This window comes from Hevea brasiliensis, chromosome 3 (assembly GCF_030052815.1).
Source record: "Hevea brasiliensis isolate MT/VB/25A 57/8 chromosome 3, ASM3005281v1, whole genome shotgun sequence".
Classification (NCBI taxonomy): Eukaryota; Viridiplantae; Streptophyta; class Magnoliopsida; order Malpighiales; family Euphorbiaceae; genus Hevea; species Hevea brasiliensis.
In genome coordinates this window covers 9,966,264-9,979,314 of record NC_079495.1, presented here as the reverse complement: position 1 = coordinate 9,979,314, position 13,051 = coordinate 9,966,264, and the positions used below count along the sequence as shown (strand labels likewise).

The 13,051-nt window shown below is 30.1% G+C and overlaps 1 protein-coding gene across 1 annotated transcript; it reads left to right on the top strand.

The window, feature by feature from the left end:
* Window positions 1-8,183: 8,183 nt before the first annotated feature.
* LOC110641503 (disease resistance protein RGA2-like) lies at window positions 8,184-9,621 on the top strand. The gene is made up of 3 exons (XM_058143240.1): window positions 8,184-8,485; window positions 8,527-9,286; window positions 9,331-9,621. Exons 1-3 carry the CDS (start codon window positions 8,184-8,186, stop codon window positions 9,619-9,621), a joined length of 1,353 nt encoding a protein of 450 aa, XP_057999223.1.
* The last annotated feature ends 3,430 nt before the right edge of the window (window positions 9,622-13,051 follow it).

Here is a 13,051-nt window from a genome sequence, read left to right as displayed (position 1 = left end):
ATGATTATATCAACCCAGTTGATAATTACATGGGGAAAGAAAGGCTAATTTTAATTATATATATAATTTTGATTGAACTTATAAAGGTTGATTTTTAATTACAAATTTTAATGAACCTAGCTAAATATAATCACGTTATCTATTAGTTAGATAATATATTTATTCACATTAATATTAAATTTTAATGAAATTTTATGAATGTTTAATTGTATATATTATTTATAATTATATTATTATTTTTATTTAAATTAAATTAAGAATTTATTTAAATTTAAATTTATTAGCTCTACTTTATTTATCTTTCAAGTTTTTTTTTTTTGTTGCAGTCCAATTTTCATAATTGGAGTAAAGTATTTTGTGATAATAACAATGAAAGGCAACTTCTTTCCTTATGGAAAACACTTCTTTAATGGCAATAAGTAATGCTACTCTTTTTTTTTTTTTTTTCTTAATGAATATGGGTACTAACAATTTTCTTCAAATTACTACTTAGACTTAATTCACTCCAAGTAATTCACTATGTAAGAATATCAAAATTACTTGGTGTCTCACATGGCTAAGGACTTCATGGTATATATATCAAATTTTTTATTTGGTAGATTATTTTATATTTGTAAGTCAAATGTGTTAAGTTAATTGTATAAATTTTAGGATAGATCAGATTATTTTTTGTGGTTATATGCATGTTAGGCACAAAATTTGTTTAGATGTCCAACTTTATTGTGTATGCAAATAAGAACAACTTAATATTTAGTGATGAAAGTCCATGAAATTATTGAATATATCACACGTGTGAGATTTTAGTGCATTTTTTACTTACATATATATGGAATTTCTATAAATTTTGAATTTGAATTTGAATTTTTGTTTTAGTTTAGTGCCGGACTTGAAAAATTAATTTTTTTTATATTTTTAAATAATAAAAATTAACTTTCAATATATTTATCAATTAAATTTTCAAATATTTTTTTAAAAAATAAAATTTAAGAATAAAAAATGGAAGGAATAAAATTTGAAGAACCCGTATTTTCTCGCAACTTCTGTGTTTGGGTGTTTTCGTTACTTTTTATTATTATTTTATTTTTAATTTATTTTATGCATTTTACAATTAAATTAAATTTTAATAATTTAATCAACAATAATTATTATCTAAACAAGATATATTTTACAAAAGAAAATAAAAGTTAAAAAAAATATAAGTACTACTAAATTCGTTAATATTACTTTTAATTAAATAATTACTAAATAAATTAAAATAATTATATTATAAATAAAAATATAATTAATTTTAACAAAAAATTATTAATTGGTGCACGTGTAATGATAAATTAGTACTCTCTATTTTAATTGGCTAAAAAATAATATAAAATTTTATTATTATTTACAAAACTTTTTAATTTAATTGGTTAGATTAGTTTTATATTTAAATCTAAATCTATTACATTAATAATTAGTCGTTGAGTTGACGAGTGAATTACCTTAAGATTTAATTTTAAAATTAAAAGCTATAAATTTGATTGTAAAATAGCCAACTCATCAATTTTAAGTTTGATAGTCAATGATGAAAAATTATATTTATATATACGAAAATATATAATAAAATTTATTATAGATATTAACTTTTTTAAATGACATCATTACTTTATCACTTAATTAATTAAACTAAAATCTTAAAACTTTTTAATAATTTTATACTTAATAATATACATATCTTTCAATTTTTTCTTTCATTAGTAAATTCATGTATTTTTTTCATTTTTTTTGCAATTAAATCATATATGTAATTTTTCTCTCTTCACATTTGTGTTTATTAGGAACACATCTATGGTTCTCTCCCTAATATTGAGGTCCTATTCTACCTATTATTAGTTTTTTTGTCCATGTAGTAAGTTCTTTTTTTTTTTTGGCAATATTTGAATGAGCTATTTGGTGGTTCTAAGTAAAGCATGGATCATTGATTTCTTTTGATTTGATATTTTGAATCTTCATGTATGGATAATGATCTTTTATCAATGAAGTATAGTAGTGTGGCATGTTCCTTTATTTACGTTTGGTAGTTTAATATCTTTTGTGGGTCATATAAGTAATAACAAGTTCCCGAAATGATACTATTATAGAAGGTTTTTTTGATCGTTCAAAATAAAAATGGACAAATTGCTACTCAGAAGATTATTTCGCTCTGCCCAAATCATCTCTGAATAGAAAATTTTAACTGTCTATATTTAAATATTTTTTTCTCTCTTATAAGAAGATTATGATATATCTATTAATTAAAAAATACACAATAAATTTCATATAAAAAATATTTTAAGTATTAAGAATTTCATAAAATTAAAATAAAGAAAATTTAAAAAAAATCTACGATATTAGGAACTTAATAGAATTTTCATATATTATATCATATATAAAAAATTATATATAAAAAAATTTAAATCACGAGCTTATACAGTGAATAAAACAACATGCAATGCACGACAAGAAAAAAAAACAAGTTTAACTATAAAAATGAGAGAGAAAGTGAGCAAAATAGTATTTTTTTTTTCTTTTCTAGAAAGTGGCAAAATAATAATTTTATGTTTTTTTACATATTAACCAATTGTTGTAGTTTAAGAGGATTTTTTTTAAATACAATTAAAAGCAAGGAATTCTATTGTAATAAACTAAAATTTAGAAATAGTAATAAAATAATTCCTTAAGTTGAGGACAGCCGATGCAATTTATAATCATTCTTCATTGAGATCAGAAATGAAGGTTGGCTCCATATAAGATCTCTAGTCCTATGAGCATTGACACTGACGCATGCTTCCAAAGAGCTTCTACATATGCTAATTTAGCTGCTACTCACATTGCTCCATAATTCCAATCTTGGAGTATCAATTCTTAGAAACTTCAAATAGATATAAAGGAAGAGAGGTTGTTACCAGCACAGGTTGTGCTATGATACCATGAAGACTAAAAGAAAACATAAATAAAAAAAAAAAATGAGAGAAATGAATTGAATTCTTTATTGATTAACTGCTATATTTAGACTTAATTGCATAAACTTTCCCTGAACTTAGGTGGTACTTTCATTTCTGCCTTAAACTTTAATTTGTTAAAATAAAATCATTAAACTTTGCTTTTATTGCAGAGAAAGTCCTTCTTATCAGAATCCGATGTGAGCTCTGGTTAAATGAATACGTGGCTTTCCAGTATGGCTTTTTTAAATAATAAAAAAAAAAAAATTGTGTCACATTTTCTCCACTTCATCCGAGATAGCAAGGGTGATTATCTCTCTAAAATTCTTCTCCATTTCTTTCTTTCTCTCTCACTATTTCTCTTCTTCCTCTTCTCTTAAGATATCCTCCCTTCCACAGTCATTAACTCCCTCATTCACGTTTCCTTTACTTATCAAATTTCCATTTGTAGCAACTAACATCCAAATTAAAGTGAAAAAACCATAGAGATCTAACCCTAAAAAACATCAAAGAGGGAATGAAATAACAAAATTAGTAGTTGTATGATTGACAGATTGAGGATCACCAAGAGGATTATAATAGCTTGAATCGAAAGCAGAGGTAGAAGCACCAAGAGGAAGCCATAAAGTAGAAAGCTTTAGATTGAGGTCGATGGTGGAGCTTGCATTCTATGGTGGTGGCACTGTATCGATAAAAGGGAACAACTTGGGGTGTTGTGGGTCAGACTGAAGAGAGACATTGTGAGGGACAAGGATAATGGGTTAGTTGAGAACATGTGAATGGAAATTTCTCCAAAAATTTGTCAATAGTTATTGAGATTTCCCTTACTTCAAGCTCCAACCTTGCTGGTTGAGGGGAAAAGGGGCAACACTGCAATAGTGATTGTAGGTATGTGGGTTTGTTGGGGAAGCAGAATATAAATGAAATGGGTTTATTGCCAAATGATTGAGAAAGAGATAGTATGGGTTAGTGTCTATAATAAGGGATTTGAGGGTAGATGGTGATGATGGAATGGGAGCTGTGAAATGGTAAGGGTATATGCAGCATGGTGCTATGAGGTCTTTAGTCTTTGATTGCGAGGAATGACACTGAAGCTAGGTTTGCCATGGTTTGTATTTGAGGTGTTCAAGTGATAATCAAAAATAAAATGGAGATGACAAAGGCATGGAGGAGCAGGTTCTACTTATGGTGTGTTGGGTTGTGTCTTCGTGAGCATAGAGTTGCACTTATGGTTGAAGATTAGTCATATGTGGATTTTTATTTTTTAAAAAAGCCATGCTGGAAAGCCGCATATGTATTTAATCGGAGTTCACACCAAATTTTAGCGAGAAGGACTTTCTCTGCAATAAAAGTTAAGTTCAATTATTTTATTTTAATAAATTAAAGTTTAAGGACTAAAATGAAAGTAACCCCTAAATTTAAGGACGATTTGTACAATTAAGCCGCTATATTTACATACAAGCCAATAAAGAAGATTCTCTTGTAACTACTTTGCCAGCTAAGCTAACTAATTATGTTGAAATAGGCTAGAGTACCATTTTAGGTGCTGCACACCATTTTGATTGTTTTCTTCCCACCAATGCTCTGCGTTCCACTAGCATGCTCCATAACACTTCATTAGCCATGTTGCACACCGTTTTACACAATTTAATATAACGTATACATACATTAAATTTTGAATACTATTAAAATTCATGTGGTTCGAACTCCAATATTAACTTTTTTTTTTTAAATGAGAAAATGAAGATATTTCAATGGATGAGAAGGATTACAAGGCTTACAAGCCCATAAACAATAAGCTATACTACATAACTCCAATTCAAGCTCATAAAACAAAGGGTCTAAAGCCCTATTATCATGAAGCCTTAGGGCTAAGTGGATACTGATCCAAAATCATCTCCATAACATGAATGCATATATATATATATATATATATATATATATATAAAAAGCAAAAAAGTTATAGCTAACTAATTAAAAATATTAGATATATTTTAATAATTTTATAAATTTTTCATTTAATGATTCTTAAATATTATTACTTTAATTAATATTAATAATGTTATATTGTTTTATTATTATTTAGAAAAATTTTTAAATTATATATATAGACCTGCTCCCATTTCAAGTTGTATTTTTTATTAATTAATTATATTATTTTATTAAATTATGCTTAAGTTATTAATTTCTTAATTATATATATATAAGTTACAGTTTATTTAATTATTATACTTTAATACTATAATAAATAGTTATTATTATTATTATTATTATTATTATTATTATTATTATTATTATTATTACAAATACCTGAAAGCTTAATTTAATTAGAGACATAAAAAATAAGAGTTAATTAGATTAATTTATTAATTATACTCAATAAACACATATGCTAATTTTATATATGTTTCATTTTTGCTTCCTAATTAAAAAGTGATCCAATTTTTTATAAAATACATTTAAGAGGAGATAGAATTTTAAATCTATCACATTTATACCAAGTATTAGTTAATAAATATAATTATCATTTATTATTATATTTCCTAATTTTTAATTTGAAAATATCAATGGCAGTAAAATTAAGACTCACATTTACTTTAAAGAAAAGTGAAATATTTTTAAACATATTTACTATAATTAAATTTAGTATTTAATTACTAATGATTTGTCAATCCAAGACATTTAATTTCAAAATTTAACGAATTTTATCACGACTATCCAATTATTATCATAACTGAAAGTTTAATTTCCTTTAAAATATTTACTCTAAATTAGAATTAAATATATTTAAATTTTTATGAGAAATTATGATTAAATTTTCTTTTAAACATGTCTAAATATTAAAAGTAATATCTATCCATTAAATTTTAATTTTTTTTAAAAAAGAGAAAAGTCAATATTAAGTTTTTCTGTATTTTTTAAATTGCCGTAATATATAATTACTAAAAATACTTATCACACATTATGATATTCTCTAATTTTTAATTTAAAAACATCAATAGAAGTAAAATGAAGATCCATGTTTATTTTAAAGGAAAAGAAAAAACTTTTTTCTTTTCCTTTAATACATTTAATAAATTTTAATTTGCTTTAATATTACTTTATTTTTATTATTTTAAAATGATTTAATAATAATAATAATAATAATAATTATTATTATTATTATTATTATTATTATTATAAAGAATAACTTGTGGCCATTAAAAAAAAAAAACTTATGGTTATTAAGGTCATTAATTTCAGAGCAACTGCTAACTTATTTGACCAAAATTTATTGCTAACATTTTAAAGTTTTAATATTTTAAAATGCAACGTTAAAATTCTTTTAATTAAAAAATAATGTTTTTTAATTAATAATGGTTTAATGATTTAATTAAATCTGATATAAATTTTCTCTATCTCTTTTGCTATACCTAACTGTCAAAAAACCATTAGTATACTTAACAAAGTTCCACGTCAGTTGCCATATCATCATTTTAGGAGCTACATTAGAAACCCTAAATTTGGATTAATTGCAAAAAAATATGAAATTTATTAATTTTTGCAATTAAGCCTTGAAGCTTGCATAATTGCCAATTACACTCTCACATTTTATTGATGTCTCAATTAATCTGACTGTTAATAAACTATTAGTATACTTCAATAAACTAGAAATTGCAAGCCAAATTTTGTTTTGTAGATACAATTACCCAATCTCATTCTAATCAATCTACAACATGATACAACCCTAGACACAGAGAAAAATAAAACAAAATCAAATTCTTTCTCCTCTACACAATCAACTCTTTCTTCAAATAAATTATTTCATTCTTAATTTTTTTTTTTATCTTTGTCAACTCTTTAACTCTACAAATCATTAATTAGTATATCATTTTGATCACACTTTTCACTGAGTTGAATCCATTTCTTAGTGATTTTGTTGTTATTCTTCTCAAAGTGTGTAACTTCTTCTAAAGAGTATTTTTTATCAAAACAAATGTGTAAGTAGCTTATTCGCCCCGCCATTGTAAGGTGGATCTAACCACTAAAAGAAAGAACAATCATTCTCCTAAATCAATTGCCTATTAATATTAGTTATCAATAAACTTATAAAATACAGCTCCTAATAAAAATAATCAAAATAAAAGTCATAACAATTACCTTCCACGCACTACATACTAACGGTTTATTGATGATCGGGTCAATTTGAGGTATCAATTAAACATTATGCAAACTTCAAGGTTTAATTACAAAAATTGGCAAACTTAATAATTTTTTTTTGGCAATTAACACTAATTTGGGGTTTTTGATGTAGTTTTTCCAGTAATGATATGATAGTTAACGTGAAATTCTCATTAAGTTTGCTAATTATTTATTGACGATCGGATCAATTGGAAACATCAATTAAATGAAAGAGTTTAATTGGCAATTATGCAAATTGCAGAATTTAATTACCAAAATTGATAAATTTCAATTTTTTTTTGGTAATTAACCCAAAATAAAATTAAATAAGGCACCTAAAAAAATTAATATATTTTGAGACTTAAGACCTCGATTTATTATTATTATTATTATTATTATAGTAACGAAATAAGGGATCTAAATTTCATATAATTTATAAAAGTTAGACCACAATATTAAATTGTTATTTGAATATAAATATAGTTAAGCTAAAATTTAATTGAGTTATATAAATATTTTCTTATCAATACATTATTATTTTCTAATTACATTATTTAGTTTCTACCCCTATTAAAAAATAAAACTGATTACGACTAATTACCTTGTCTTGTTCTTTAAATATGCAGATTTTTTTTTTTTAGTTTTTAGTTCTTAACTATAGTAACAAATATATATATATATATATATATATATATATATATATATATGTGTGTGTGTGTGTGTGTGTGTGTGTGTTTAAAAATGTTAATTATGTCAAATTCAAAGTGAATAGTTTTTGGCTCCATCCTCTTTGCTTTCAAAATCGAAAACAAGAAAGCAATTCTTTTTCTTTTCTCTTACCTCAAGCAACGAATAAGGAATAAAGTCTCCAAAGCAACGAATTTCTTTCTCACCGTATCTTGTCCTTTTTTTTTTTCTTTTTTTTTTCTAATTTTTTAATTGAGGTTCTTACAGAGGTCTTCGAATGTACCAATTCCTTGATCATTGCTTTCTGTCAACTGAAAATTAAAAGAACCCATTTTGCCTAATCACCATTTCATTTCTCCTCTTCTCTACCCAAACACAATGGCAGACTCTTTTCTCTTCAGCATCACAGAAAGTGTTCTGGAGAAGTTGGGCTCTCTTGCTCTTCAAGAAATTTTCCTCGCATGGGAACTCGAAAGTGAACTTGAAAAAATTATGAAGATCTTGGGTGCCATCCAACCCGTGCTTTTCGATGCCGAACAGAAGCGGTCACACAATAAAGGGATAGAGGTTTGGCTGGGGATGCTCAGAGATGTCCTTTATGATGCAGAAGATATAGTGAATGAGTTTGAATGTGAAGCCTTGCGAAGGAAAGTGTCAAGTCTGGGAACACCACCAGAAAGGTACGGCGATTCTTTTCTAGCTCTTATCCACTTGCATTCAGCTTTAGAATGGGACATAAACTAAAGCAGATTAGAGAGAGGGTTGATGAAATCGCAGCTCTTAAGTCTAAGTTTGGCCTCACAGAGCGGATTTTTGATAGGCATGTCATTAATAGGGAGAGGGAGATGACCCACTCCTTTATAGATGCTTCTAATGTCATTGGTAGGGAACAAGCTAGAGATAACGTCATTGGAACATTGTTGCAATCTGTTGATGGTGAAAATGTCTCCATTATTGCAATCGTTGGAATAGGAGGTGTTGGGAAGACTACACTTGCTAAATTGATTTATAATGATCAAAGGATAGCTACTTATTTTGAGTTGAAGTTATGGGTTTGTGTTTCAAATGTTTTTGAATTCGATAAGGTGATTATTAAAATTCTTGACTCTGCATCTCCTGGTCAAAGATATATGGATATGGGTATAGACCAATTACAAAGAACCTTGCGAGAGGCTTTGAATGGAAGGAAATATTTACTCATCCTAGATGATGTGTGGAGCGAGGACCCTAGAAAACGGGGTGAACTGAAAACTTTGTTAATGGGAGGTGCTGATGGAAGTAAAATTGTAGTCACCACTCGTAGCCAGCGTGTTGCTGAAATTATGGGCACAGTCTCTGCTCAAAATTTGAGTCTTCTTTCATACCAGGATTGTTTGTCTTTGTTTTTTAAATGTGCATTTAAAGGACAACAAGAAAAACAAAATCCAAACTTGGAAAGAATTGGGGAAGAGATTGTGACAAAATGCAAAGGAGTTCCTTTGGCAATGATAACTTTAGGATCTCTGCAACTTTCAAAGTCATATAGCACTTGCCTACAACGAAAATGGCACTCTTCCCTCCCACCCACCATGGCAACATATCAACCTTTAACCATAGCCTTCCCACTGCATATTTTGAAAATTTTCCTCCAGAGTTGAATGCTGAAACCTTGTGGAAATCCTTCTCCAAGTTTGGAGATATTATCGAGATTTTTGTGCCACAGAAGCTGAGTTGGATCAGTAGGCGATTTGGGTTCGCTCGTGTTCGTACAATGGCATATCTTCAAACTCTTCTGGCTGACCTTAACAAGATTTGGTTCAGTAGTTATAAGCTTTGAGCTCTCGAATCCCATTACAATAGAAGATACCTTCAGAAAACAAGCTACCAGTTTGGGCATAGGAAGAGTAGGGAACATGGGCGAACCAGGGACTGCAGGCACAACAGAGCATCTTCCCATAGCATCCACTTTAGGTCACCAATTTCCTCTGCCAGAGAGGACTTCTCACAAAATATTCATATGTGTATTGGTGATCATACTGAGCAGAACAAGAACAGAGTTATCAAGGATTTTGATATCTGCCCAGGGAGGTCTCACTCCGTGGAACAAAAGGATTTCATTTAGGGGGTAGTTTCGCATCCAGCTACAACAACATGGAGTGGTTGTCTCGATTGGCTTTTGGGACTGTCATCAACACGAATACAATTTCTAATCTCCAGGAATACTTCTTTGCGGAGAGAGTGTTCTCCATTAAAGTCCTCTATATTGGGGGAAGTTCTGTCTTGCTTACTTTCGACTCAAAGGAGCTTATGGAACATTTTCTGGAAGAACGAACGTGGTTAAACAAATGGTTTACTGAGATACAACCATGGCATGTTAATGCTACACCCTCCTAGCACCTTGTTTACCTAAGGGTTTATGGCATTCCCCTTAATGTTTGGACAACGCAATTCTTCAGTTGGGTTGGTAATCAATTTGGTGAACTCATCTCTATTGATAGCAGCACTCAAACCAAAACAAAAATCGATTCAGCTAGATTACTCATTCTTACCGATTCTTTAATTCACATTAACAAAACCGTGGCTGTTGATATCGATAATGTTAGATTCAATATCATTATGGTTGAAGAATTACCATTTTTTGGCATCCCCAACTGTTGTAACAAGACAAAAGCAACTTCATTAGCTACTGAATCAACAGGGGCAAGTTCAAACGAGTTTCGCTTTGAGTCGAATGCTTCATTGGAAAAAGAAAATAATTCTCACTATGGCTCTTCTGCAGCAGACAAATTAGCTCTGCATGTGAGCACACCTGTCAATTCAGGCGGCTACATCTCACCTTTGGAGGACAGTATACTTGAGTGTACTGTCCCCAAATCACCTTTGCTGACCCAACAGCTACCCTAGATTGCTCTTCTCAAGAAACCGGCCGCAAGTTTAATCGTGGAATAGAGAGCTTCGAAGATCCTCTGGCATCTCTCCCTAACACTCGGTGGTTGGGTATTAACGCCACTGTTTCCCTACTTAATTTTGAGGCGTTTAAAAATAGGGAGAACCACATGGATTCAATTGCAATGACACGTGAACAGAAGCGTCTCACCGAACAATTGGCTGATTCAAATCCACTAGCCATGGTTCCATGGCAAGCTCATGGGCTGGCCCTGCACTCAACTGGACCTTCTAAATGTCTCAAAGTGTTTGGGCTTCTCAAGCAGCGACCTAAGTGCAAATTGCTTGGTGATTTAGTTGACTCTTCCCCAGAGTTTCTTAGGGGAGGCAAACGCCAGAAGAAATTGAAAAAGCAGTCCCGTAGCAGCTGTTCTCGAATGAGGAAAGAAATTGTTCAACCTTCAGACAGTGATATCAATCGGATCAATTCTCGCCTTCGCAATTTTTTCGCTTGGGATGTCTCGGCTATCCCTTTTGATGCCGAAGAAGAAGCAAGGCAAATGGTTATCTTGGGAAAACAACTTGTTTTAAGTTTTTCAGAACCGAATGATACTGTGGTGCACTTTCTCACTGACTTTATTAAGTCAGATAGGGCAATGTGGGAGGCTTCAGGTGGTCTTGGGTGTTAGTGAGCTGCATTTTATCTCTTTTACTTGCTAAGGTTGCGTGTTTTGGCATCTCTGCCTCTGCTTAGCTTTGCTATTGGGCTTGATTAGGGCGGTTTTTGGCTATTCTTGCTGAGGTTTTATTGGTTGGTCTATTGCTTTTTTATGCTGGTTTCGTCTCTCCTACGTTTTCTTTTTTTGTCAGTTGGTCTTGTTTCCTCCTGGAGAATCTTGATTCAAAACTTATAGCTTTTTGGATCCAAATTGCCCTTGAGTTTGCTTATTCTGTTTTGTATTCTCTTTTGATGGGAGTGTTCATTCTAATTTCAAGCAGATCAGTCTGGGTTTGTAGGAGATGCTCCACTCTGGGCTAGTAAAGTTTTTGTGATCTCAAGTGCTGGATTCATGGTTCTCCTCCTTCGCCTTGTCATCTTTCGCCTCTATCCTCGCATATCCATTTCAGCAGCAATCTCTTTGGTGTAGCAGGATTTCAATAGACAATCTGAATTCATTTTTGCACCTGCTGTTGTTAGTATCTGAATTCCTAGCTTTTGGTTACTGTGGTTTTGGGCTTTTGCTTCATACTAGTAAGGGCTCGCTGTCAAAATAAATTTTTACAATCGTCTTGAACTTATCTAGTATAACATTATAGTCATTCAACTTAAAAATGTAATATAAAACTTCTTTAACTTTCAAATTTTGTACAGTAAAATCCTTCTAACCTCTAATTGTCAGTTTTTTCAGTTAGACGCTGACCTGAACAGTTCTAGCGTGAAGCTTAATCAATATTTCTCTTTTCTCTCTCAAGTTATGTGTAAATTGAATCATTTTTATCATTGTAAACAGAATGATTTTTCATGTTCAGAGAGAATAGTTTACAATTTGAATAAGAGAGTAGAGAGAAATGTTGACTAAGAGCCATGCCGGAGCTGTTCACATCAGTTTTCAACTGAAAAATCAATAATTGAAAGTCAGAGGGATTTTACTGTGTAAAATTTGAAAGTTTAGGGGGTTTTATGTTACGTTTTAAAGTTTAAGGACTGTAGTGTTACAACCATATAAGTTCAGGGATAGTTATTGAAATTTATCCACTACTATCTTTCGGCTTGTTCGCGTTATGTTTGGTTTATGTATCTTGTACCCTTCAAAGTTTCTTTACTCTAATAAATTTGCTTTTGCTTATTAAAAAAAAAAACTTCAGGATCTCTGCTTTACTCTATAACTAATGAACATGATTGGGAATTTGTAAGAGATAATGAGATATGGATGTTAGAGCAAAAGGAAGATGACATTTTGGCTACTTTAAGATTGAGCTATGAACACTTGTCATCTTACTTGAAAAGATGCTTTGCATATTGTTCAATTTTTCCCAAGGATTATGTAATGCACGATATGGAATTGGTTTATTTATGGATGGCAAATGGACTTGTTCAATCTTCCAATGAGAAATATGAGTTAGAAGATGTCGGCTTGCACAATTTTAAAGAGTTGTGTTCTAGATGTTTCTTTCAAGATTTTTGTGTGTAACGCCCTCACCGTCGGTAGTCCGTACATTCTACTGCCCCGGTGACTGACGTCTGTCTGGACAGTCAGGGTGTTTGAAACTACACCTAAATGACAGTGAGGACACATAAAATGATAGAATACATGATAGAAAAATACAAGAAAAATTAAGGTAAAATAAAAGACTTAAAACGAAATTAGGCTAAAAGAGCA

Bases quoted from the DNA above. Each gene is read 5' to 3' on its own strand.
- LOC110641503 (XM_058143240.1), top strand. From the start codon at position 8,184: ATGGCAGACTCTTTTCTCTTCAGCATCACAGAAAGTGTTCTGGAGAAG. The intron at 8,486-8,526 runs GTACGGCGATTC...ACTTGCATTCAG, and splicing joins CTGGGAACACCACCAGAAAG to CTTTAGAATGGGACATAAAC. The intron at 9,287-9,330 runs GCAATGATAACT...AAAGTCATATAG, and splicing joins AATGCAAAGGAGTTCCTTTG to CACTTGCCTACAACGAAAAT.